Source organism: Rhinatrema bivittatum, chromosome 6 (assembly GCF_901001135.1).
Source record: "Rhinatrema bivittatum chromosome 6, aRhiBiv1.1, whole genome shotgun sequence".
In the NCBI taxonomy this organism is placed as follows: Eukaryota; Metazoa; Chordata; class Amphibia; order Gymnophiona; family Rhinatrematidae; genus Rhinatrema; species Rhinatrema bivittatum.
In genome coordinates, this window is record NC_042620.1 from 273,467,214 (window position 1) to 273,494,536 (window position 27,323).

Below are 27,323 nucleotides of genomic sequence, written 5' to 3' on the forward strand. Positions count from 1 at the left end.
TGAAAGGAGTCAAGCAGATCCGACCACCCCTAAAGTGGCCGGTGCCTCTTTGGAACCTCAGCTTGGTCCCAGATTTCTTAGCAGGAGCCTCCTTCAGACCTCTTTGCGGCCTGTCTCTCCGACTATTAACATTGAAGACAGCCTTCCTGGTGGCAGTCTGTTCGGCCCGTCGTATCTCCGAGCTACAAGCACTGTCCTGCCGGGAGCCATTCCTCAGCCTCACCCCGGGAACCATCCAGTTACGCACGGTCCCGCCCTTCCTCCCCAAAGTGGTTTCTCACTTCCATCTCAACCAAACCATCTCGCTACCATCGCCAGATGAGCATAAGAATTCGGAATAGTCTCGCAGTCTATGCCAACTCAACGTTGGCAGACTCCTAGTCCAATATCTGGAAAGGTCGGAATCCGTATGAAAGACGGACCATCTATTCGTCCTTCACAGTGGGAAGAAGCAAGGGGAAGCGGCCTCGTGAGCAACCATAGCCCGCTGGATCAAAGAAGTCATCAAGGCGGCCTACATAGAAGCAGGCAAGCCACCGCCTTTACAAATCAAGGCCCATTCCACTAGAGCCCAGGCAGTGTACTGGGCAGAAACCAAGATGCTGTCAGCCGTCAAGATCTGTTGGGTGGTGACATGGGCCTCCATCCACACCTTCTCCAGGTTTTACCACCTGGATGTTCAGGCTCGAGAGGACACAGCATTTGCAAGGGCAGTACTAAGTGGGCCACGGACAGCCTCCCACCTGGTTCAGGAGTAGCTTTTATACATCCTATTGGTCTGAGTCCATCCGCTACACGCTAGGAAATGGAGAAATTACTTACCTGATAATTTTGTTTTCCTCAGTGTAGACAGATGGACTCAGCATCCCACCCACAGCTGCCGTTATTCATGGAATTCTCGAGTGACATCCCCGAGAGCGAGTGATTCACGGGTAAGCCATGCTTTCCTCCAACTAGGACACCCATCCTACTAGGTGTCGATGTTTCTCGGTTGAGGGCACTGGCGGTCTCCAGCTATAACCAATTCAACCAGTTCAAATTAATCAAGTTAACTAAGTTATAAAGTTAATCAAGTTATCCAAGTTATTCAAATGATTAAGTCATACATATATACACAATTGCTTTTCAAGGAGAATACTGAAGAGCTGCACTTCCTGCAGGGGTATATGTACTAGGGCTGACATCAGATTGAAATCTGATCTGTCTCCAACTGCTATCAGGAGTACACTATACCATTGGTCCTGAGTCCATCTGTCTACACTAAGGAAAACGAAATTATCAGGTAAGTAATTTCTCCAATATGAAAGTTAACAACATATATCTCTAAAAAATTAAATAGATCACAATAATAAAGCAATTATAGTACATTATGCTTTTCAATTCTAATTTAATCATAACACATACATGCATCAAATTATAAATACAAAAATTCATAATTATCTTAATATGACAAATTACTCCTGGTGAAATTCTGCATAAAAAACAGAATTCTGCGCACAAAAACTGAAAATTCTGCAAACTTTATATTGGTCAAAATAACACAAATTACATGACAGTCTTTAAGTAATTACTTTTTAAATTAATACAGAAAAAAGTTATTACTTAAAGATGCAGAATTTTATTTTGAGCAGAATTTCCCTAGAAATTCACTGAAAGTGTCCCTTCCACTCGCTCTCCCTACTCCCCTGGCCACTTTGCCCTCTCATGCCCTAACTCTTCCACCTGCCAGTATCTCTCCCCTCCACCTCTAGGCTCAACCCCCTTCCACTGTGTTGCCAGTCCCAGAGTTTGACCCCACTCTCAGTACTGCCCCTCACACAGGCTCCCTCTGTCCCTCCCTCTCTCACACACATGCTCCTCTCTCTAATACACATACACACACACCCTTATACAGACTCCCTCAGTCTCTCTAGCACACACACATCCCCTCATACAGGGCCGCCTTTCTTGCATATACACCCACACAAGCTCCCTTTCTCTCTCACACATACATCCTCACACAGGCTCCCTATGTCTCTCTCTCACGCACCCTTTCACACAGGCTCTGTCTCACATATACACAAGCTAGCACCTTCACATACACACAATCCCTTTTTCATACACACGAGCTCCCAATCTCTCTCACACATATACACTCCTTCATAATCTCCTCATATAGGCTTCCTCTCTCTGAAACCCACACTCAAACACCCCCTCTCTTAACTCCCATGCTCTCTCACCCTCCCCTCCCCTACACTCCCTCCCCTCATCTAGGCTCCCTCTCTCTGAAACTTACTCAAGCATCCCTCCCTCACTCTTACCTCCCGTGCTCTATCTCATACACTCCTGCTCTCTCTCACCCGCCCCCTCTCCTCTCTCTCTCTCTTTCTCTCTCACACTCACCAGGGCCTTCCATCTTCGCCGCGAGCGGTGCATGCTCCGTTTGCGGCACTCAGGGGCTTCCATCTTCGCCGCAAGCGGAGCACACTCAGTACGCGGCACACTGGGCTTTCCATCTTCGCCACGAACGGCGCTGGGCCTTCATCTTTGTCATGAATGGAGCGTGTCCCGCAGCACCCGCAGGACGGGATGCACTCTGTTCACGGCATGCCGGGGTCTCCTCTGCTATTTTCTGCGCAGGGGGGGAATTCTGCGCTTCGCAATAGGACAGAATTCCCCCAGGATTAACAAATTTAAGTATTATGACTAATATACATATAACAACATGATTAAATTTAATTAACCACATGAAACGAAAACGAAAATGCAATTAAAATAAAAATTGAAAACTAGCACCAATCACCATCATCAATCACACTACATTCCAGACACATTCATCTCATGACATAACCAACTCCCAATCTGCAATAAAATATTAAAAACCCCTCTCCCGTGCAAGAGTATCAATGATGTCTTCAATTGTAGTCTTCTTTAATTTAAAACTGCCATTGTCTTCACTGAGATGATGTTACAATCTTCACTGGGATACTGAAACTAACTACCACTTTTCAAAGGAGTATTGAAGCAAACTCCCAAGAATTCTTTGTTTCACCTTAAACAAGGCTTCATCAGGGGAAGTAACTCAGTCTATAACAGTTGCAAAATAAGTAGCTATTCAAACTAATAGGTCTGTGATAAAAACACTTAATCTAATTATTGCAACCTATGTCATATTGTAACGATTCTGTCTAAACTATTTACATCCCATTCAGTGAAAGCTACTACTATCTGGCTTCAGCACCATCTCACAGCCATCTTCTCATATTTAATAATAGAATTCTACAAACATTAAAGCTGGAAAAAACACACTAAAACAATAATGATACACAAAAACAAAATTCTACCAAATATAATGTACCAACATTATTTTTTTTATACTGACATTTGATCTGAGGTATCACATCGGTTTACATTCAGGTACTGTAGATATTTCCCTATCCCCAGAGGGCTTACAATCTAAGTTTTGTACCTGAGGCAATGGAAGGTAAAGTGACTTGCCCAAGGTCACAAAGAACGACAGTAGGACTCAAACCCTGGTCTCCTGGTTCATAGCCCACTGCTCTAACCACTAACCTCCTGCACAGAAAACTTAAAGCGGAGCCTACTTTTCATCCCTTGTTCTTGCCAAGATGACTTGCTCAAAATGCTGTAATAATGTCAATGGTCTGACGTATCTTGACGTAGTGCTCCTTTAAATACACTCCTCACTACTCTATCAATCATGAAATGTCAATCACTCTTAACCTCACAGAAAAACAGCCATTCAATTTGGTTGTTTAAACTATTAGGACTCTCTGTATGCCAAGAAAAATAAACCACTGTTCCAAGCGAAACAGTTTGACAGAAATATCACCATCATTATTCAAATGAATCTGATGGATGACAAAAATTCCCAAATCTTCAATGGAATGGGATTTCTGTAACCAATGAGTAACTAAGGGAGCATTTTCTTTCTTGGATCTAATGTAACTTTTGTGTTTGATTCTCAATTTGATCATTCTTTTAGTCTGGCCGATGTATACAAGAATGCATGGACACTCAATAGCATAAACAACTCCCTTAGTTTCAGGCCGATACAGTAAAAACCGCAGGAGAGCCGGTGCTCCGAGGTTGAGCACCTACTCTCCCGACACGCACCCAGGCCACTCTCTTGGGCGTGCGATCGAGTATTTAATTGAGGGCCCCACCATAAAAGGAGGCGCTAGGGACACTAGCGCGTCCCTAGCGCCTCCTTTTTGACAGAAGTCCCACAGCTAATTTGACTATAGTCACTCTCCCTCACTTGATGGCATTGTACAAACTGTGTTCTCAAATTCTGAAGTTTCCTTACTGCAAAAATAGGTGCCTTTCTGAAAGATTTCAAAGATGCCAACATGGGCCAATGATGTAAAATGATGTTTTGTTTTTTTTATTTATCAATTTTATCAGAAACATAGGTCAAACATAGAAATTACAAGCAGTGCTCAAACAATTAACTCCCAATCTCTCCATCCCTCCTTCCCTCCCATTGCACCTGAACAGTGGCATCTGTTACAAGGGATGCAAGTCTTCTTCCCACTCCGAGGCTATTGTCCAATACTGGTTAAAGCATTGCTAAAATGTCATTGCAGGCTTTGGTTGACAAAACATAAGAGAGTCTCTCCATAAAGCCATAAATTTAGCATAGGATTTGGAAGAGTCTGGTGCCTTAGATCTGCAAGCTGTCAAATGTTGAAAAGTTGCTAGCTTCTGCAGTTTAATTCTCCAATAAGTGAGTGACGGCACCTCTTATTTCATCCAGTAGGCTAATATTGATTGTTTCATCAATAAAAAAGCTTTTTGTAAAAATTGCTTTTGCTTGGTCTTTTAACGCACATTCCATGCCCTTTGTTGTACCAAATAGGCAGACCTTAGGGAACCTTGCATTTTAGGATCCTTCCTAAAAAGCCAAGAATCCTCTGCCAGCGTCTCTTAATTTGTGGACATTCCCAAAAATCATGATACAGCATACCTGGGGTTTGTTTACATTTCAAACACAAATTGGAATTTACCAATTTTGCTTTATAAGCCTAAGTAATAGGGACATAATTCCTCCGCAAAAACTTGTACTGTGTCTCAAGTAAAATCATATTTTCAGAAATGCCTATTATAGTACTAAAACATCTTTTTAATATCCCAGGGGAAATGGGGTGCTCTAGCTCTTTATTCCATGAGTTGTCCACTAACTGCCAGGCATTAGAACAATCCAATATTTTTTAAGAGCTTAAGTTAGAGATGCCATAGATAATTTCCTCCCCGGGGGAGTAACAAAGAATCCATCTAGAACATGGAGGTGGGTTCTAGATCACTTGAAAAAAAAAATCAGTCTCAGTAAAGTGTCTAATTTGAAGATATAAGTAAAACTCTTTGTATGAAAAATTATACTCATTCCATAAATCAGCAAAACTCCAAATTTCTTCACCAGTTTTACTTAAGTACCGCTTAAGTGTTACTAAACCCTTCCTTGCCCAATTCTGTAGAATCTTGTTTTCAAAACCTGGAGGGAATCTAGGATGACCCACTATGGCAAGAGCTGGAGAAACTTCCCAAGATATCCCCAGTTTTTGACACTCTTCCATGCATGCCGAAGAGAGGTCACCATGGGATTGTTTTGAATGTATCCAGGCAGTAGACTATTTGGAACATAAAACAAGTTGCCCAAATTTAATGGATGGCACCAGCTTTGCAAAAAGGATGTGGGGGAGAACATCTCATACCCGTACAGCCAATCAAAAACATTTCTCAGTAAAGTAGCTAGGTTGTATTGTGATAAATTTGGACATGCCTTGCCCCCTGCCTCCCAAGATAACTGAAGTTGCCTGAGAGGTAAGAAGGCTTTTTTATTCCACAAAAACCATTGTAAGGCCTTATCCAGCTCTGCCCAAGGCTGCTTCTTTACTCATATAGGGACCATTTGTAATACATATAGCCAGCAAGGGAGCTCCATCATTTTGAATAATTGAATGCAGCTGCTTAAAGGAAGGGGTACTGTAGCCCACTCTGCTACTTTATCCTTAGACTTTGTCAGCAAGGGGACAATATTATCGTTATACGGACGTGAGATATCCACAGGAATTTTTATCCCTAAATACTTCATTTCTTTGGTCACCCAATGTAAAGGAAACTCAGTTGGCCATTGCAACTTCAACAAGTCTAAAACATCCAAAGCTTCAGATTTATCTAAATTGATTTTTAGCCCAGAGAATTTGCCAAACTGGTTTTGCAGTGCCATAACTCGGGGTAAGGAAAATATGGGGTCTGTTACAAATACTAATACACCATCAGCGAATGCCGCTATCTTGAAAGTGATTTCTCCCAGTTTCAATCTGCCAATATCTGGGGAATCCGTGATTTTACGCAAAAGGGGGTCTAATGTTAAAATATATAGTAAGGGAGAAAGAGGACATGCATGCCTTGAACCTCTATAGAACTGAAATTCCTTGGATATACTCCCATTAGCTAATATGATGGAGCACAGTTCACTATACAAATGCGAAATCGATCGTACTATATCCCCAGCAAACCCATATCTTTGTAAAACTGAAAACAGATACCTTCAAACCCCCCTGTCAAACGCTTTTTTCGCGACAAAGCCCACCACCAAAGCTGGTATTCCCTGAAATTTGCAATAATTCATTGCTGTCCAAAGACGGGCAATATGCTTGCCTGCAAATCTCCCTTTCATAAACCCAACCTGGTGCTGGGAGATGAGCATTGGCAAAACCTGGTTTAACAGAGTGGCCTCGATTTTGGCAAACAATTTCAGGTCTACGCTTAATAGAGAAATGGGTCTATAGGAAGAAGCTAATGCAGGGTTTTACCCTCTCTTGGGTAATACTGTAATATAAGCCCTCTTTGCATCCTGCGGGAATGTTCTTTTTGCCAAAGCCTCGGTATAATATACTTGTAAGACTGGGCTCACCTCCACACATAGCAGTTTGTAAAATTCCGTGTTGAACTCATTGGGGCCAGGAGTTTTTGTGGTGGGCATGACTTAATGTTTTCAATTATTTCAACATTAATGATTGGCCTAAACAAAAGGGCCAACTATCGTTCCGTCACCTTCGAGAGATGCAACACCTGAAAAAAAACTGTTCCTCTTCCTCCAAGGCCCCAGGCGTGGTCTCCTCTTTATACTTATTTTTATAGAAAGCTCTCAGGATTTTACATTTCTCCTCCACAGAGGATTGTTTAACACCATCATCATTTAGTAAAGCCTCAATAAAATTACAGCTTTGTTTTGATTTTACCATATTTGCTAAAAGCTTATCCGATTTGTTACCAAATCTATATAGTTATGAGAGGATTAAAGCAGGAACCTTGTGGCCCATTGGTGTACGAGACAGTTTAAATGGTACAGAGTTTCTCTCTCTGTTTATTGGCGGGGGTAGGGTTAGCAATATATTGGGCTTTTATCTTCTGATGATCTCTTTCCAATTCTACGATTTGGCGCGATAGCAACTTATTTCTCCTAATGGTGAAAACTCCAATATCTCCTCTGATCACTGCTTTCCCTGCCTCCCAGTACAATACCGGGTTTGATTTATGGTCTGAATTGTACTCCTCATACTCTTTCCACTTAGTTCGCAGATAAGCCTGGAATTTAATATCGCCAGTTAAATAGGAGGGAAATTTCCACCTGCGCTGTCCCATCTGAGCGGCTCCCCATTTAATATCCACCTAAATCATGGAATGGTCCGAAAACTCAGATGTGATGTTCAGCCCTGTGAACCTGAGGAAACATCTCTGAGGAGATAAGAATATAATCTATGCGAGACATAGTGTCATGAACCCGTGAGATGTGTGTGTAGTCTCTCTCTCCTCTGGATGCAAAACTCTCCAAGCATCTAGCAAACCCAGTTGACAACACAGGTAAGAAATACCCAAACTAGGGAGAAAGGAAGGGTATTACTACTGCAGATTTCCTATCCACTTGGGGGTCTACTACATTGTTGAAATCTCCCATCACTAAGACCTTTCCCATAGCATTAGTGGCCAAGGCTCGCATAACCTCTTGGAAAAAACTGTGTGAATAAGTATTTGGCACATACAAACTACATATAGTTACTTCCTTTCCATATAATTTCCCCATTACTATAACAAAGCGCCCAGCTGTATCTTTAAATATATTAAGATGGGCAAAGGCTACTCCTTTTGCCACCAAAATTGCTACTCCTCCTTTTCTATGAAAAGCAGAGGAATAATATACTTGTCCCACCCATTCCCTTTTTAATTTACTATGCTCTAAGTCATTGAGATGTGTTTCTTGTATACAGGCTATTTGAGCCTTGTGTTGTCTAAGAGAAGCTAGCATTTTAGTGCGCTTCACTGGGGATCCCAATCCTGCTATTTTCCAGGACAGGACTTGTAGCTGATCAGCCATATTTTATCCAGAAAAAAACTCTCTGGAAAATATGCCAAAGTAAATTGTCACAACTCCTCCTGGTTCCCCCCCCCCCCCCCCCCCCAGCCTACAGAACCAATAAGTATTTGGCTCACCATGCACGTTTGGGCCTCTTGAGGAATTCTTATTAGTTTAGCCTGGCTCACAACTCTGGACATAGGAGGCTTACTAAAGTTAAAGCAAAGCGTACCCTCGAAAGATAGCGGAACACATTTCCAAATTCCTCTCCCATGCATCCTTGATTTAAATAACCCTAGATTCGGGGTCAGAGTGCAGTTAAAACAGCAAGTTCCCATATTCCCACAACCCTTCTCTCTCCCCCCCCCCCCCCCCAGTATCCCCAAATCGTGTATACAAAACACCCCCCCCACAGGAGTTGATATAGAGACCACATTTGCACCTGTACCGGTGTTCCCCCTCACCAAAACATGGTATTCTACTGTGGCATTTAAACAATAACTGTTCTTAAACATGAAAAATACTACCGGCTCAAATGAATCCAACTATTCCATCAACATCTTTCCCTTCAAAAAGGAACTATTGGGCCCATATTTCACCAGTAAATCTATATTCCAACTCTCATTACTCTGACAGGGACTCCACAAATTGTTTGGCTGCTGGAACTGTATCAAATGCTTTCCATACACCATTCTGTTCCACCCTCAGTTTGACCGGGTATTGTAGATTGAAGTATATGTTTGCTGAAGAGAGCAGTGCAGATAGGGGCAAAGGCTCTTCTGATTTGAGACACTGCAGCCGAGAAGTCCTGAAACAGCATAATCAGCAGGTTTCTTCCGATAAGCTTGCAAGATCATCACTTTATGTGCAAAATTTAAATATTTTGCAATCACCGTATGGGGTTTGCTTGAGCCCTCAATCCATGCTCCCAGTCTATGAGCGCTCTCTATAGAACAGTGCTCCAATAATGTTTCCAATCCCAGTTCCTTAAGCAGCCATTCCTCAAGTAACTTGTGAATTTCACGGTCAGGGAACCCCACAAATATTACATTATTTCCTGCGGGCCTGGTTTTCTAGATCATCTACCTTGGCCTCCAGTACCGTAATCTGCTGCTGTAGCGCCGACTGTGTTTGCAAGGCCTGTGCCTCCATTTCAATCGCGGCCACATGCTGCTGGGTGCCCTCCACCTGATTTTCAATCTTAGCCAGAGTCTCATTTCTTGCCTGGATTTGCTGGGATATCTCAGCAAAGCTCCGCCTAAGGCCCGCACCACCGCCGGAGTCACCTCCTCCACCAAGGAACTGTTCGTGGAGTTCGGGCCCATACTAGGGCTCGGTGGTCCGTCCGCCATTTTGGAGTCCTGCTCACTACATGGCAGCTTTTTCTCGCGCTGTATTTTGGATGCCATCGGGCCACTCTCCCACAGCAGGAAATCCTCAATGCATCTTTGCGAAGCCAGTAGGAGGGAAAGCAGCCCCTCTGTTGCCAAATTCTGGGTAAATGCAATGTTTTCTGAGGGGAACACCGGGAGCAAGCAGGACTCTCATCCTACTCAACCATCGGATCACGTGGTCTCCTAAAATGATGTTTTTAATGTGAGTAGTCTTCGAAGAGCATGGAATAGAGCACACTGTGAATAAGGGACTCCTTATTTTTAATTAATAAATTATCCCTGTTGGCATAAAGATCTCTTATATGCTTTTTTCACAACAGATTTAATATAGCCTCTGGCTAAAAATCTATCCATAAGACCCTGAGCTTGTACTTTATATTCGGCCGTAGTAGAACATAACCTATGAAATTGTAACTGACCCACAGGGAGTTAGCTTCAATAATCCTTTGAAAAGTTTTAGTTGGTTTCAATAACCCAGTGAAGATTGTAACATTATTATCTTAGCGACGGCAATGGCAGTTTTAAATTAATGAGGGCTATAATTGAAGACTTCATTGATACTCTTGCACGGTAGTGGAGTTTTAATATTTTATTGCAGATTGGGAGTTGGTTATGTCATGAGATGAATGTGTGTGGAATGTAGTGTGATGGTGATTGGTGCTAGTTTTTTCAATTTTTATTTTAATTGTATTTTCATTTCCTGTAGTTAATTATATTTAATCATGTTGATATATGTATATTAGTCATATAATACTTACATTTGATAAGATAATTGTGAATTTTTGTATTTATAATTTGACTCTTGGTTTAGTAGCAGTATTAGTAAAGCTTTTCTTCTCTGTCTCCATCTACTGACAAGGAGACAAAACCCAGGAGTCTGGACTGATCTGTGGTATTCTAAGAATGAAAATTAGCAGTGAAGAACCAATTTTCCTTTCTCTTGTTGTGTATATGAGGGCATCTGTACCCTGTGCTTTCCTGTATATCCCCTGTTCTTTTCTCTTGCTGTGTATATGAGGGAGTCTGCACCCTCCTGTATATCCCCTGTTCTTTTCTCTTGCTGTGTCTGTGAGGGAGTCTGCGCTCTATGCTCTCCTATATATCTGTTCTTTGTCAACAAGCAGCCATGAATTAGCCATTATATGTGTGTGCTGTCATCGGGCGCTGATAGCTCTGAGTTCAGTAAAGAATTTACTGAGCATGTGTAGGAATTTCTGCCCCCACTGTGTTGTCTTGTACATCCCTTTTTCTCTTGTGCTGTATCAGGCCGATACAGTACAATGCGCTCCAGCGGAGTGCACTGTTAACCCGCGATTGGATGTGCATTTTCGACGCGCTAGCGTTACCCCTTATTCAGTAAGGGGTCGAAAACGCGAGTCCAACCCCCCTGAACCTAATAGCTCCCGCAACATGCAAATGCATCTTGATGGCCCTATTAGGTATTCCCGCGCGATTCAGAAAGGAAAATGTGCAGCCAAGCCGCAAAGGTAGGTGCTAACTTCTCTGGGCACTGGGAAAGTGCACAGAAAAGCAGTAAAGACTGCTTTTCTGTGCACCCTCCGACTTAATATCATGGTGATATTAAGTTGGAGGTCCCGAAAGTTACAAAAAGCTAAAAATAAATACATAAATAAATACAAATTTGAAGTCGGCTTGCAGGTTGAAAACCGGACGCTCAATTTTGCCGGCGTCTGGTTTCTGAACCCATGGCTGTCAGGTTTGAGAACAGACGCCGGCAAAATTGAGCGTCGGCTGTCAAACCCGCTGACAGCCGCCGCTCCTGTCCAAAAAGAGGCGCTAGGGACGCGCTAGTGTCCCTAGCGCCTCTTTTTACCGCCGGCCTTAATTTGAATACTGAATCGCGCGCACAGGAGAGCGGGCGTTTGCCCGCTCTCCCGTGGACTTTACTGTATCGGCCCGTATGTAAGAGAGACTGCTCTCTCCTGTATATCCTCTCATTTTCTTATGCTATGTGTTTGTGTGAACCTTGCTTTTCATTCTTCTATATATGTATATATCCCATGTTATTTTATTTCATCAGATGTTCTCCCCCACGATGCATTGTGATTCAAAGGGAAGCCCCTCCCCAGAGAAGATGGATCCTGAGAAGGAAGGAAAATTGATGGTGAAGGAAAAAGTTTTTGAGGGGTCTTTAGCATCTCTATATGATCAGCCACGACATATCCAATGTGCAACTCACTTTCCCATCCCACAGGTGTGTAACCAGCAAGATACAAATGGGTTACATGATAAATGGAGAAGTAAAAATGTTGATAGGATGAAGAAATATGGAGGGAGGGAGAGAGGTATTGGATCTGTGAGATAGCCGAGAAAGATAGTGACATGGATGAGAGGTGAGAAGGAAGGGAGTAAGCGATATTGATGAAACTGTGTATTTGTAGGATGGGAGTAAGAAGAGATGAATGGGGAGAGAGACTGTGACTGGTGAGGTGAGAGTGAGTGATATTGATGGAACTGTCAGAGGTGAGAGAGAGTAAGATGAATGTGAAAACACATTGGTGAGATGTAAAGAAATGAGCGGCAATGATGGGACTAAAAGGGGATGTATGAGAAGAGGCATGATTGAGACAGATGAGATGGAAGAAGGTGAGCGATGATGGGACTGTGTAAAGGGGGAGGGATATAGTTTAACGGGGGAGAGTCAACATGTGTTTTGCAAAGGAAAGTTTTGCTTTACCAATTGACAAGATTTTTTTTGAAGACGTAAATAAACATGAGGACAAAGGTGAGCGATTGACATAGTGTGTATGGATTTTCAGAAGATATTTGACAAAGTCCCTCATGAGAGATGCCATAAAGGTCCATATTCAGACACAGCCAGCTAAGTAAGTTAGCCGGGTAAGACTTATCTGGCTAACTTAAGCAGCATATTTAGTTTTGTGGCCATGCCACTGAATGTACCTGGATAAGTCCAAAGTTAGCTGGATAAGTAGCTCCTCCCTGTTACACCCCCAGAATGCCTCTTTTTTTTTTTTAATCCGGCTAGATTTTAGCCGGATAAGAGGCTAAATATATCAAAACTTGCCATTTCCATCTAAATGGATTTTGAAATATCTGCCTCCTCAGGAAATTGGGAGGTCATGGGATTGGAAGCAGTGTCCTACTGTGGATTGGTAACTGGATAAAAGACAGGAAACAGGGTAAGACTAAATGGTCAGTTTTCCAAATGGAGAAAAGTCATTAGTGGGGTGCCCCAAGAGTCTGTATTGGGATCTGTACTATTTAGCATATTATATAAATGATATGGAGAAAGGAACGATGAGTGAGGTGAGTAAATTTGCAAATGACATAAAATTGTTTGAAGTTAAATCAGCAGTGGATTGTGAGGAACTGCAGAAGGATCCTGTGAGACTGGGCTTTTAAATGACAGATGTAATTTAATGTGGTCAAGTGCAAAATAATGCACGGAGGGAAAAATAATCCCAACTATATAGGTACATGATATTAGGTTCTGTGTGCTAAGTCACCCCCCAGGAAAAGGATGAGTCCATTTGGACCGGACTTTGAAATCTTCAGCTCAGTATGTGCTGGTGGTCAAAAAGGCAAATAGAATGTTAGGAATTATTTAGAAAAGAATAGAGAGCAAAATTGAGAATATCATAATGCCTTTGTATAGATCCAGGGTGTGACCACATCTTGAGTACTGTGTGCAGTTCTGGTCTGCCTCGTTTAAAAAAAAGACATAGTGGACATAGAAAAGATAGAGAAAAATGATAAAGGGGGTGGAAAAGCTCCCTTATGGAGAAAGGCAAACAGTTTAGGGTTTTTTTAATTGGGAAAGACATGGGAGTGGAAGAGTAGCTTAGTGGATAGAGTAGTGAGCTGTGAACAAGGAAGCCAGGGTTCAAATCTTGGTGCTGCTCCTTATGACCTTGGGCAAGTCACTTTGCTTTCCATTGCCTAAGGTGCAAACTTAGGCCTGGATTTATCAAAATGAACTAAATATCGTCTGCGATAGAAAAAGGGGCGTGTTTTATGGTAATATGTAGTTTATCATAATTTGCGCTAATAACTATGCGAAGAGCTAAGTTACCACAAATTGTGATAACTTTTTCGCACTTTGAGATAAGTGCCAGAATGTGGTATTTCCTACATAAAACCACTGGGGGGGACCATGTTTACTCTCATGGTCACTGAGGAAAGAGAGCGAGACTAGCCATAGCACCCTCACCCTAGATAGGTATTTATATCTCTAAGGGAGGCCCACCTAGTAACTTGGTGAGGTTTAGGTATTAGTGTAGGGGTTAGGGGCCACTTTGACATTCAAAATGAGATGCACGAACAGAACAGTGCTCTCTTGTGAAGATTTGATGACCCTCAGAGTGAGGAAACTCACTCAAAGATGATATTTGTGCAGTGTTCTCTCAACCTAGCTTGATGAACTCTCTACCTTGGTAACATCAAGCTAGGTTGAAAGAACATTGCACAAATCTCATCTTTCCCTGTACGTACCAGGATCAGTCCGGACTGTGGGTTATGTCCCCAGTCCAGCAGATGGAGTCAGACAAGAACTTCAGAGGGAGGTGCCACATAAGCCCGCACCCCCTCTATGCCTCTTCAGTATCTTTCTGACTCCAGCAGATGATGAGCAGGGGACCATCAGTTCCCCAGTGCATTGGCTTAGTGCAGTAATTCTTCTTTTACTTTTGCCTTTGTTCACTTTACTTGTGAGGGATCAATTTGCTTATTTAAAAAAAAACAAAAAACAAAACAGGACAAGTTTAACTTAGGGAGAGGCACGGTTACCTGGCTCTCTTAGGGGCACTTGCGGACAGGCCTGCGCTTCCTCTCATTCTCTGCCTGGCTTGTCTTTCTTCTTCCTACCTCCTTTGGTTCAGTTGGTGGAGTAAGTGCTTGTTTTTTGCTTGTCTTTCAGCCTCCTTCAGGGAATAGCGCTGCACCGCTGGGGTGCATGTTGGAGGCTCCAACCTCTCCCCTCCCTCCTCCTTTGGACGCTTCCCGACCTGCGGCCCTGCGACGTCACATTCCCCGGGGCCGCCGCCAGCCGGGAGGTCCCATTCCCCGGCCAGCATTCTTAGTCGGAGGGGGGTTAGCAGAGTTGGATCATCTTAGGCGCTCGCGGCGCCACCGGCCTACAAGTTCCCGTGCTCCCCTCTCCCCCCCCCCCTCCACGCGGCATGCTGCGAGCCTCGGCATGTGGGCATCTTGGGGGCCGGCTTTCAAGAGAGGAACTTTGCTCCGGCTGCCTCCCCAGCGGGGAGGGCAGCTCGTGGCAGGGGGATGGCCCAGGAGCGCGATCTCAGGACCACAGCGGGGGACAGCGTCCGGCCCCGTTCCCGCGGAGCATGGGAACAGCGGCCATTTTGCGGCAGGACCCGGCTGACTCAGGCGCCTCTGAGGATGACGCGGAGCCCTCCTTTTCGGTTCTGCCACCGGTTTTGGAGTCCATGCAGCCTTCGTACAAGTTGCCCCAGTCGGGGGAGTCCTTGCCTAGACCTCCCACGGGCCCACCAGCCTTTTCACCGGAATTCATTGTTCTGATGCATAATGCATTTTTGGGCCGGATGTCACAGCCCCTGGATCTTCTCACCCCCCCCCAAGCTGGTACGCACAGACCCTCTCCCTGGGGGTGATCTACCCCAGGAATTAGCTCATCGGGGGGGGGGACCATCTCAGGACACCCCGGGTTTGTCCAGAAGGTACCTCTTTACGCAAGGGGGGGATCCTGTTGCGGATCCGGCTGCGGATGACCCCTCCCTGTTGGCTGCCCAGATGGAAGGGGACAACCCCCGGGTCCTCAGCATTTTCCAAAAGGACGAGCTGGATGACTTGATCCCATATATCCTGCAGGAGCTGGACATTGATGCCCCTCCTGATCCTCCAGGGCTCGAGCCCACGGCAAAGAAGGGGTACCCCGTGTTGGCGGGATTCAGGCCACCCACGAGGGCTTTTCCTACCCATCCCACGTTCCTGCAATTGGTCTCTAGGGAATGGGATGCACCCGAGGCTACACTCAAGGTTAGCAGGACCATGGAGAAGCTATATCCGCTACCCGAGGATTTCCTCGAGCTCCTCAAAGTCCTGACTGTCGATTCAGCAGTTTTGGCGGTCACCAAACGCACCACCATCCCAGTTATGGGGGGCACAGCGCTGAAGGACCTCCAGGTCCGGAAACTAGAGGTGTACCTCAAGAGAGTCTTCGAGGTGTCTGCGCTGGGAGTGTGGGCAGCCATCTGCAGCTCGCTGGCACAAAGAGCAGGTCTCCGCTGGGTGCAACAGCTTCTCACTTCACAGGACCTGCCTCCAGATGAGATGAGCCAGGCAGATAGGTTGGAGGCCGTGATTGCCTACGGAGCGGACGCCTTGAATGATCTGCTCCAAGTCCTCGCCAGGTTGATGGTGGCGGCGGTCTCGGCTTGTCGTCGTCTTCTTTGGCTCCGGAACTGGTCGGCGGATTCCTCCTCCAAGACTCGACTGGGATCACTCCCGTTTAAGGGCAAGTTTCTCTTCAGTGAAGATCTAGATCAGATCATCAGGTCCCTTGGAGGAAATGCTGTGCATAGGCTTCCAGAAGATCATCCACGGTCCACGAGATCCTTCAGGTCATCTAGAAATCGTTTCCGCAATCAATGCCGTTTTCGTACCACGAGACAACAGACCCTTCGGACTCCAGCTTCCTACTCACATTCTTGCAACCGGCCCTTTCGAGGGCGCAGACCCGGCAATGCAGGACTATCTCATGGCGCGTCCTCCAAGCCCCCTCAATGATGCCAGGCCGACCCCCCCCCCCCCAGAGTAGGGGGCCGGATTTCTCTTCTACGAGGAATGGGTCCGGATCACATCGGATCAGTGGGTCCTAGATATTCTAAAACACGGTTACGCATTGGATTTTGTACGGTCTCCAAGAGACAAGTTTCTCTTCTCCCCCTGCGGGTCACTTCAAAAGCAGATCACAGTTCATCAGACGTTGGACCGGCTACTCGTGCTGGGGGCAATTGTCCCAGTGCCCCTCCCAGAAGTGGGCCAGGGTCACTATTCCATCTACTTCGTAGTACCCAAAAAGGAGGGCAATTTCCGCCCAATACTGGATCTCAAGTTGGTAAACAAAACCCTCAAGGTACCGCGTTTCAGGATGGAGACCCTACGCTCAGTAATAGCGGCAGTACATCGCGGGGAATTCCTGGCCTCCCTGGACCTCACGGAGGCGTATCTTCATATTCCAATCCTCAAGGCGCACCAACGTTTTCTCCGGTTCAAGGTCCTAGGGCAGCATTTTCAGTTCCAGGCACTTCATTTTGGTCTGGCGATGGCCCCACGAGTATTCACCAAGGTCATGGTGGTAGTAGCGGCCGCCCTACCTCGGGAGGGTATTTTGGTTCACCCCTACCTGGACGACTGGCTCATTGGAGCGAAATCCTTGAAACAGGGTCATCGGGAGGTCGACAGAGTACTCCAACTTCTCCAGTCGCTAGGGTGGATCATCAACTTCGCCAAGAGCAGACTCACCCCATCTCAGTCATTGGACTTCCTGGGCGCGAGATTCAACACTGCGGAGGGCAAGTTTTCCTACAGTCGGAGCGGGCACAGGCATTGCGGGATCAAATACAGCGTTTCCGGGTTCTCTCTTCACCCACAGCTTGGGATTATCTACAGGTCCTGGAATCCATGGCATCCACTATAGATCTGGTACCCTGGTCCTTCTCGCATTTGCGTCCGCTGCAGAGGGCCTTGCTTTCTCATTGGAAGCCGGTGTTGCGGGATTTCCAGGCGATCCTCCCGATTCCACAGACAGCCGAGGACAGACTCGACTGGTGGCTAGATCCCCTCCACCTGGCTCAGGGGTGTCCTTGGAGACTCCGGACTGGATAGTAGTCACGACAGATGCCAGCCTCTCTGGTTGGGGAGTGGTCTGTCAGTCGAGCTTGCTGCAGGGTCAGTGGACGCAAGAGCAAGCGCGGTGGCCAGTCAACCGCTTGGAAACCAAAGTGGTCCATTTAGCCCTGAAGGAGTTCCTTTCCCTCATTCGCCATCGAGCAGTCAGGATACTCTTGGACAACGCAACCACGGTGGCGTATATAAACCGCCAGGGAGGCACGAGAAGCCGTCACGTCTCCCTGGAAATGGACAAGCTCATGGCATGGGTGGAACTGTGTCTGATTCGACTGGCGGCCTCACACATCGCAGGGGTGGGCAACATCCAGGCAGATTTCCTCAGCCGTCAACACCCCGACCCCGGAGAGAGGGAGCTCGGAGGAGGCGATGCACCTGATTGTCCACCGTTGGGGGATCCCCCACGTAGACCTCATGGCGACAGCCCGCAACGCAAATGCCCCTCGCTTCTTCAGTCGCAGAAGAGAACACGGTGCAGAGGGCATCGATGCACTGATGCTGCCATGGCCCCACCATCTCCTCCTCTGTGTTTCCTCCATGGCCTCTAGTGGGCAGGGTTCTATGAAGAATCGAGAACCATCAAGGCACGGTAATTCTGGTGGCTCCGGAGTGGCCTCGCCGCCCATGGTTCGCAGATCTATTCAACCTGGCGGAGGACGGGCCCCTACGTCTCGGGCATCTCCCCCGCCTCCTTTGTCAAGGTCCAATATTTTTCGGCAAGGCAGCTCTCTTCTGTCTTGCGGCTTGGCTTTTGAGAGGCACCAGTTGAGATGACGTGGTTATCTGGAGGCAGTGATTTCGACTCTCCTTCGAGCACGAAAGAAGTCCACCTCCGTTGCCTACGTCTTGGTGCACTGCACACGCTACACAACCGGGACACACGTCTGTGTCCCAGATTCTCTCCTTCCTACAGGCTGGTCTGGAAAAGGGTTTGGCTTACAACTCTCTCCGGGTACAGGTTGCAGCCTTAGGAGCCTTACTTCGCCGAGGAGAGGAAATTCCTCTCTCTTCTCACCCGGATGTTCGTTTCCTTAAGGGAGCAAAGCATTTGAAGCCACCATTCCAAGCTCCTTGCCCCCTCTTGGAGCCTCAGCCTGGTGCTACGGATTCTTGGCGGAGCTCCCTTCGAGCCTCTACGGAGCGCTACTCTCAAGGACTTTACTCTCAAGACGGTTTTTCTGGTAGCCATTTGTTCGGCCCACCGGGTCTCTGAGTTACAGGCATTATCCTGCTGGGAACCGTATCTTTGATTCACTGACTCGAGGGTCACTTTGCGTACAATACCCTCTTTTCTACCCAAGGTGGTCTCTACTTTTCATCTGAATCAGACGGTGGAACTGCCTTCTTTCTCATCGGTTGACTCTCGGGACCTACGCAAGCTTGATGTTAAGTGCTGCTTGATGCGTTACCTGGAGGTTACCAACGACTTTCGGCTTTCGGATCACCTATTTGTCCTCTGGTCCGGACCGAAGAAGGGGCACCTGGCCTCTAAGACGACGATCGCTCGCTGGCTGAAGGAGGCCATTGCGGCAGCGTACATTGGCGCGGGGAAGAAACCCCCGATGGGGGTCAGGGCTCATTCCCTTCGCGCCCAGGCAACATCCTGGGTGGAGAGTCGTTCGGTCTCATCGAAGGAAATCTGCAGGGCGGCCACCTGGAAGTCGCTGCATACTTTTGCTTGACACTACCGTCTGGATGTTCAGTCATCCACCTTTGGTTCGTTTGGCGACAGGGTCATTCGAGCAGGGCTAGCTACGGCCCACCCTCAGTAGGGAAGCTTTGGTACATCCCACAGTCTGGACTGATCCCGGTAAGTACAGGGAAAAGAAAATTATTCCTTATCTGCTAATTTTCATTCCTGTAGTACCATGGATCAGTCCAGGTGCCCTCCCTCAGACTGGTTGGGGTTTCTCAGGGGTTTTACTGCTCGATTTTCTTTCGTCTTTGACCCTCTTGGGTGGAGTAGTTCTATCCTTCTGTGGAGCTGTTTCTTACAGTACTGTTGGCAAGTTGCCGTTAGACATCAGTTTGTTTACGCTTACAGTTTTCAGGTTTTAGTGTTATGATAAGATAGTTTACTTGATCCCTCTGTTTTTCTCTTTCTATGGCTTTGATAGTCTATTTACTGAAGAGGCATAGAGGGGGTGTGGGCTTATGTGGCACCTCCCTCTGAAGTTCTTGTCTGACTCCATCTGCTGTACTGGGGCCATAACCCACCGTCTGGACTGATCCATGGTACTACAGGAACGAAAATTAGCAGGTAAAGAATAATTTTCTTTTGAGTGAGTTTCCTCACTCTGGGGGTCATCAAATCTTCACAAGAAAGCACTGTTCTGTTTGTACATCTCACTTTGAATATCAAAGTGGCCCCTAACCCCTACACTAATACCTAAACCTCACCTCGAGTTACTAGGTGGGCCTCCCATAGAGATATAAATACCTATCTAGGGTGAGGGCATTATGGCTAGTCTGTCTCTCTCTCTCTCTCTGGACCTTCCTGATGCTCTGGGAGCCTCAAAAGTACTAACGCAGGCATTGGAGAATACATCGCACACTGCGATCAAGCCTTAACGCAAGCTATCGCATGGCTTAACGCTATTGAAAAAGGTGTAGCTAAAATCGGAGTTAAAACCATGCGATAGGGCTTCGCAAAATGGTAGACCCAGCCCACTCTCGCCCCTAACTCCTCTTCTTTTTCGGATTTGCATTGCACCATACGATATGGTGCTATCGCATGCATTAATGGGGCTTTTGGCACGCGAGAAGCCCTTAACGCATACAAAAACGCCTTAGCGCATTTGGATAAATGACCCCCTTAGATTGTAAGCCCTCTGAGGACAGAGAAATACCTACACTACCTGTAGTGTAATCTGTTTTGAAGTGTCTGAAGAATGGGAAATAAATCAAATAAGATATGATTGAAATTTATAAAATCGTGAGTGGGTCCTTTCAAACACCTGGACTAGGACACACTCCATGAAACTAGCAACTGGCAGATTTAAAACAAATCGTAGGAAGTATTTTTTCACTCTGTGCACAATCAAGCTATGGGATCTGTCGCTGTAGGACGCAGTCAAGGCAACTAGCATAGTGGGTTTCAAAAGAAGATTGGACAAGCTCCTGAAAGAAAAGATCATATATAGTTATTAACCCGGGAGTCTTGGGAGAGAGCCAGCACTTATCCTCTGGGTGTGAGATACAAGAAATAGATCAACTTCTGGAGATCTGATGGATAATTTTGACTTGGACTGCTATTGTTGAGAGAGAATGCTGGGCTTGATGGACCTTGGTCTGACCCACATGGCACTTATGATCTTATGAGACATTGAAATGGGTGAGATGGAAGAAGACAAGCTTTGTTGAAGGGACTGGAAGAGGGCAGAGGGAGTGAGATGAATGGGAAGAGAGACATTGATATTGTGCAAGATAGGAATGAGAGAGACTGTCTGCATTTTGTATAATGAAGGAAGTAGATAGAGAGAATAATGAGATGGAAATGTTTTGGCAGTGAATAATAGAAAGGAGAAGTGTTAATGAGACTGGTGAGATGGGGGAAAAGAGATGAGTTAAAGGGAAAGGTGCTGATTGAACTATGAGGTTCAGGGAGAGTGTGAAAAGTGAGGAGGAGAGTGAGGGAAGAGATCTAGACCAATGTTTCCCAATCTTTTCAAGCCCAAGACACACTTATATAAACAAAAATGTTGCATGTTACACTAGCCTTTTCAGAGCAGAGAATGTGGAGAAGACTCATGGCCAAAAGAAGAGCTAGTGATGCACTGAAAACCCCACCAGTCTCTCCCAAATTTTGGGGGAGAGGGAACAGAAACACATGAACCTGTCACAATGGACCAGCTCCTGCTATATACAAGTGCAGAATAAGAGAAGTTTGTGTGGTATAGGCAGCAGGTTTGCTTAGTTACCCTGGCTGCCACATGTGGCTGCTGGAGCTTCTTCACTGCTATTACTCCCAACACTCAGTTAGTTACATCCAGTACTCAGTACACAATTTTCTCGTCTCACTCAGCTAGGGGGATAAGATAAGACAGAGGCAGGAAGGGCTTAAAGGAAGGGGAAGAGGAAGAGGTGCTGTGTGTACTATGTGTGCTGCACAAAGCAGAGACCAACTATCCATGCCCTGCCTGCTGCCCATTAATTCTCACAATTCAGGGCTCATGCTGTAGCTGGGAAGAAGAGTTGTGCATGATTACACACATGCTCAGAAAGAACCTCCTAAAGGTTTTGGAGCTACCGCTGGGTGTCTCTTATTGCTGTGAGATGCTAAGAGCAGAGCCAAGGTGCTGGTCTAGATCTGAGCATCAGGTAGTGATTACCTTTCCGTGGCATAGCTGATCAAATCTGAAGGCATACTGGGAAACACTGGTCCAAACTATAGAAACATTGGAGGGCGAGTGATGTTGATTATGTTGCAAGATGGATAGATTTTATGTGATGGGGAAGAGACGTGTCATTCTCCTAAGTTTTTTTGCTCTTGCACTTCAGGAGGAGTCCTGCAGCCATGAATGTAACCAGCGTCTTGTGGTTCTCTTTGGTGTGGGGAAGCTGCGTGATGATGCCCGACACAGCATTAAGAAAATAACCAAAGATATTCTGAAGGTGTTAAACAGAAAGAGCACAGCAGAGATCGGTTTGTATGGCAGTCTCCAACCTCTTCACATGTTCTTTGGTGCTTTCCTGCTCCTGTTTTAATCCTCTGATTTTTTTTTTCTCCCTTTTTATGTCTCCCATTCCTGATAGCATATCTTGTTGACCCTCATTAACCCCTGAGGGCTAGAGAGCCATCATCTCTAAGAGAATTCTTCTTCTCCTCTGCTCTACAGCCAGCAGGAAACGATCTGTATTTGCAACACTGAACATGAGGCGAAACTTGATTTTTCACAGTGCAGTAACAGTAACACTTGTTCCTTGTATGTACCAGGATCAGTCCAGACCACTGGGTTGTGTCTCCCTTCTAGCAGGTGGAGTCAGAGAAAAAACTGAAAGGCACCCCCTCTTACCCAGGTGTGCCACCTGCGATCCTTCAGTATTTCTCTGACTCCAGCAGATGAGGGTGACAGAATCTGCGGGCCTGATCCATTAAAAAAAAACAACCCAACAAAACAGGAAAGCAAAGCAAGCCAGGAATAGTAAGACCTAGGGAACTTTGCTTTCTACCAGTGGCTAAATGAAGCTTTTAAAAAAAAAAAAAAAAAGCAGTAGTTAGTTTTCTTTCTGGAGGTGACAAGAGTCAGTTCTCCTGAGGCTGCTGTCTTGGTTGAGGTACGGCTGGGGTTAGATACCCCATTAGCCGTTTTCCCGGAGCCGCTTTTTCTGCCGGTGAGTAGGGGGATTAACTGGTGGGCCGATCACTCCCCCTTGCACCCTGAGACGGCATAATTCCTCGGGGGGTCTGCCTGTGCCACGACTGAGGTCCCAGGGGCGTTTTTTCCCCTGGGTGGCTGCGTGTCAGTGTTTTTGGGAAAGAAAAAAAAAGAATAAACTTGTTCTACTGTGCGCGCAGGGACTGAGGTCCCAAGGGCAGCGTCCCTTTTCTTCCAAATTTGTGCTTTTAATGCACATGGCCTTTTTGGAGGCAGAGACTGAATTGCAGGCTGAGGAGCCTCCGCCTGCGAAGGTGATTAGGCTTTCTGGGGGGTCCGATTCCTCCAGAGGCAGGGCAGGCCGTGCGGTTTTGGATCCCTCCGGGACCCTGGCTTCCAATCCACCAGATCCCCCTTCGCTGGACCCTCTCCTCGTGGATATTGGCCGGGATGTTGATGAGCCCACCCCAGTTGAGGGGGATGACCCGAGGGTCCTCAGATTGTTTCAGAGGGAGGAGCTTGATCTGTTAATCCCTCATGTTCTGACTGAGCTCGGTATTGAGGTGCCACAGCCTAGCTCGGAGGCTACTTAGGGGGACCCCGTTCTCTTGGGGCTTCGGGCCCCTCCTAAAGCTTTTCCTTTTCATCCGATGCTACTGGAACTCGTGACCCGAGAATGGGAGGCTCCAGAGGCCAGCCTTCGGGTGGGGCAAGCCATGGAGAAGCTCTACCCATTGCCAGACGAGTCCTTGGCCGTCCTTAAGGTCCCTAACGTGAACGCGGCTGTTTCAGCCATCACTAAGCGGACGACCATTCCGGTAGCAAGGGCTGCCCTCTTAAGGATCTTCAGGATAGGAAGCTGGAGGTCCTTCTTAAGCGGATTTTTGAGGTCTAGGCGCTTTGCGTTAGGGCAGCGGTCTGCAGTGGCCTCATTCAAAGGGCAACTCTTCGTTGGGTGCAGCAGTTGCTCACCATGCAGGAGGTGCCTCCAGTGGAGGCGGAGCAGGCAGATTGCATGGAGGCGGCCTGGGCTTACACAGCGGATACCTTGTATGATGATCTTCGTATGTCTTTGCGCACTATGGCTTTGGCGGTCTCTGCTAGAAGGCTTCTGTGGCTCCGCAACTGGCCGGCCGATGTTTCCTCCAAGGCCCAGCTAGGCAGTCTTCCCTTTAAAGGGAAATTCTTGTTCGGGGATGATCTGGAAGCCCTTATCAAATCCCTTGGGGACAGTAAGGTGTACAAGTTACCAGAGGACAAGCCTAAAACCTCCAGGTCCTTTGGGTTGGCGCGCCCTTGGTACCGGGGACAGCGCAAGTTTCGGCAGCCCAGGGCTCCTGCCTTCACTCCACATCAGCTGTCGACAAGGTCTCAGGCTTGGTCTCATTCCTTTCGCGGCCGCAGGCCTCTCTGCGACGGGGGTCCTCAGGGATCTTCCAGGGTCCAGTCCTCCCAATGAAGGTGTCCTGGCCCACTCCTCTGTTCCTGTGATAGGCAGCCGCCTGTCTCTATTCTTCGAGGAGTGGGTCAAGATTAAGTCAGACCAGTGGGTTCTAAGCATCATTGAACACAGCTACGCTTTGGATTTTGCACGCCCATTGCGGGACCTGTTCTTGATGTTGCCCTGTGGGGCCTGCGCAAAATGGACAGCAGTGCTTCAAACCCTGGGCCGGTTAAAAGCGCTGGGAGCCATTGTCCTGGTCCCGCCGGCGGAATGCAGGACCGGCAGATACTCCATATATTTCGTGCTTCCAAAGAAGGAAGGCTCCTTCCGCTCGATCTTGGATCTGAAGAAGGTGAACAAAGCGCTTCTGGTACCCCATTTTCGCATGGAAACTCTCCACTTAGTCATTGCGGCCGTCCACTCTGGCGAATATTTGAGCTTCTTTAGACCTGACGGAAGCGTATCTTCACATAGGGATCCGCGAACAGTATCGGCGATTTCTCCAGTTCATAATTCTGGGCGAGCATTATCAGTTTCAAGCACTTCTGTTCGGATTGGCGACAGCTCCCAAAGTAATGTTGGTAGTAGCTACGGCCCTCAGACGGGAGAGGATTTTGGTTCATCCCTATCTGGACGATTGGCTCACCTACGCAAAGTCGGAGGAGCATTGCAGGGCAGCGGTTCAATCAGTAGTGGCCCGGCTCCAATCCCTTGGTTGGGTCATCAACTTTGCCAAAAGCCAATTAGTCCTGTCCCAGGTGCTGAACTTCTTGGGTGCTCGGTTTGACACATTGGTCGGCAAGTTTTTCTTACGCAGGAGCGAAACGACAAGTTAACAGCGCAGATCCGGTGGCTGTTGTCTCTACTGCTACCCCGGGTTTGGGATTAGTTATAGGTGCTTGGTTCTATGGGGTCTACTCTAGAATTAGTCCCTTGGGCCTTTGCTTATATGAGACCCTTGCAGAGGGAGTTACTTACTCGTTGGGACCCGAAGTCGGAAGAGTTCCAAATCCGATTGCCACTCTTGGAACCTGCCAGGTCCAGTCTCCATTGGTGGTTGATTCCGGCCCACATGCAGCGCAGAATGGACCTGGAGGAGCCCCAGTGAGTGGTCGTGTCGACAGACGCCAGCCTTTCCGACTGGGGTGCGGTTTGCCAGTCGAGGGCAGCACAGGGCTGTTGGACAGGGCAGCAGGCAAAATGGTCCATAAATCGCTTGGAAACCACGTCAGTACGTCTGGCATTGTGCAGTTTCCTTCCCCTGGTGAGCCATCGATCAGTGAGAGTATTGTCCAACAATATGACATCGGTGGCTTAAATCAATCGTCAGGGGGGAACCAGAAGTCATCCCGTGGCATTGGAAGCCAATCGGGTAATGCTCTGGGTGGAATGCCATCTGGTCCGACTGGCAGCTTCCCACATAGCCGGGGTCTATAATGTTCAGGCGGATTTTCTCAGTCACCAGCATCTCGATCCCAGAGAGTGGGAACTTTCCGAGGAGGCAATGCATCTCCTGACTCGTCGGTGGGGTGTTCCTCGCTTGGACTTGATGGCGACTTAGAGAAATGCGAAGGCGGCTTGGTTCTTCAGTTGCAGGAGGGAACACGGGGTGGAAGGTGTCGACACCTTGGTCCTGCTGTGGCCTTGTGACATTCTACTGTACGTCTTTCCTCCCTGGCCGTTGGTGGGCAAAGTCTTGCAAAGGATAGAGACCTAAACGGGATCAGTCGTTCTCATAGCTCTCAGTGGCCATGGCGGCCGTGGTTTGCATATCTGATCAGCTTAGCGGTGGACTGTCCTCCGGCTCAGTCATCTACCGAATCTTCTTCGGCAAGGTCCAGTCTTTTTCAATCAAGTGGATCGCTTTTGTCTAGCGGCTTGGCTTATGAGAGGCAGCAATTGAGGAAGAAAGGTTATATGGATTCCGTTATTTCCACCCTACTGCAAGCGCGAAAAACGTCTACCCTGCTCATCTATGCTTGAGTCTGGAAGGTTTTCGATTCCTGGTGTAGCGGGTTGAATTTGTCCCTGTGGCACACCTCAATTGTCCATATTCTGGCGTTCTTGCATGAAGGTCTGAAGAAAGGCTTGGCATGCAATTCTTTCAGGATTCAAGTGGTGGCCCTGGGATGTTGGCGGAGGAAGATTGATGGGACATCTCTGGCGGCTCATCTGCCTGAGAGGTGCTAAACATTTGAACCCTCCAGTTCGTCCAGTGTGTCCTTCCTGGAGTTTGAATCTGGTTCTCCGTGGCTTGTGTGGTCTTCCATTTGAGCCTTTGAAACAGGCCACCTTGAAAGATTTGACTCTTAAGACGATTTTCGTGGTGGCTATCACTTCGGCATGGCGCATCTCCGAGCTTCAGGCGTTGTCATGTAGGGAACCTTTTCTCCGGATTTCGGATTCAGGGACAGTGCCCTCCTCTCTACCAAAGGTCGTGTCAGAGTTTCATTTGAATCAGACCATGGAGTTGCCTGCCTTCACGGATTTGGATCGGAGTTCACCTCAGTGTCATGGCTTGCGAAGATTAGATGTGCGGTGGATTCTGCTCCACTGTCTGGAGGTAACCTATCCTTTATCGTTTGATCATCTGTTCATCTTATGGAGTGGTCCTAAAAGAGGACATAATGCAACTAAAGCCACTATTGCCTGATGGTTGAAGGACGCAGTAACTTTGACATATATATGTCTTGGGCGCGCAGTATTGGAAGGTTTAAAAGCGCAGTCAGTTTGATCTCATGTGGCATCTTGAGCGGAGAGTCAGTTTGTTTTGCCACAGGAAATTTGCAGAGCCGCGACTTGGAAATCTTTACACACTTTTGCTAAGCATTACCATTTGAACATCCATGCTCCGGATGGCGACTGTTTTGGTAGTAGTGTTTTTCGAGCGGGATTCATCATCATGCATCACAACATGCTTGGTAACCCCATCCCCA

General features: G+C 47.1%; 1 protein-coding gene across 1 annotated transcript in view; it reads left to right on the forward strand.

The window, feature by feature from the left end:
• The window catches only part of MED12 (mediator complex subunit 12), a 573,790-nt gene that overhangs the window by 189,343 nt on the left and 357,124 nt on the right, over window positions 1–27,323 (forward strand). Inside the window, exons 15-16 of the mRNA XM_029607961.1 lie at window positions 11,795–11,968; window positions 22,126–22,270. Of these exons, the coding sequence (XP_029463821.1) occupies window positions 11,795–11,968; window positions 22,126–22,270 (319 nt within the window). The remainder of the gene's footprint in view (window positions 1–11,794; window positions 11,969–22,125; window positions 22,271–27,323) is intronic.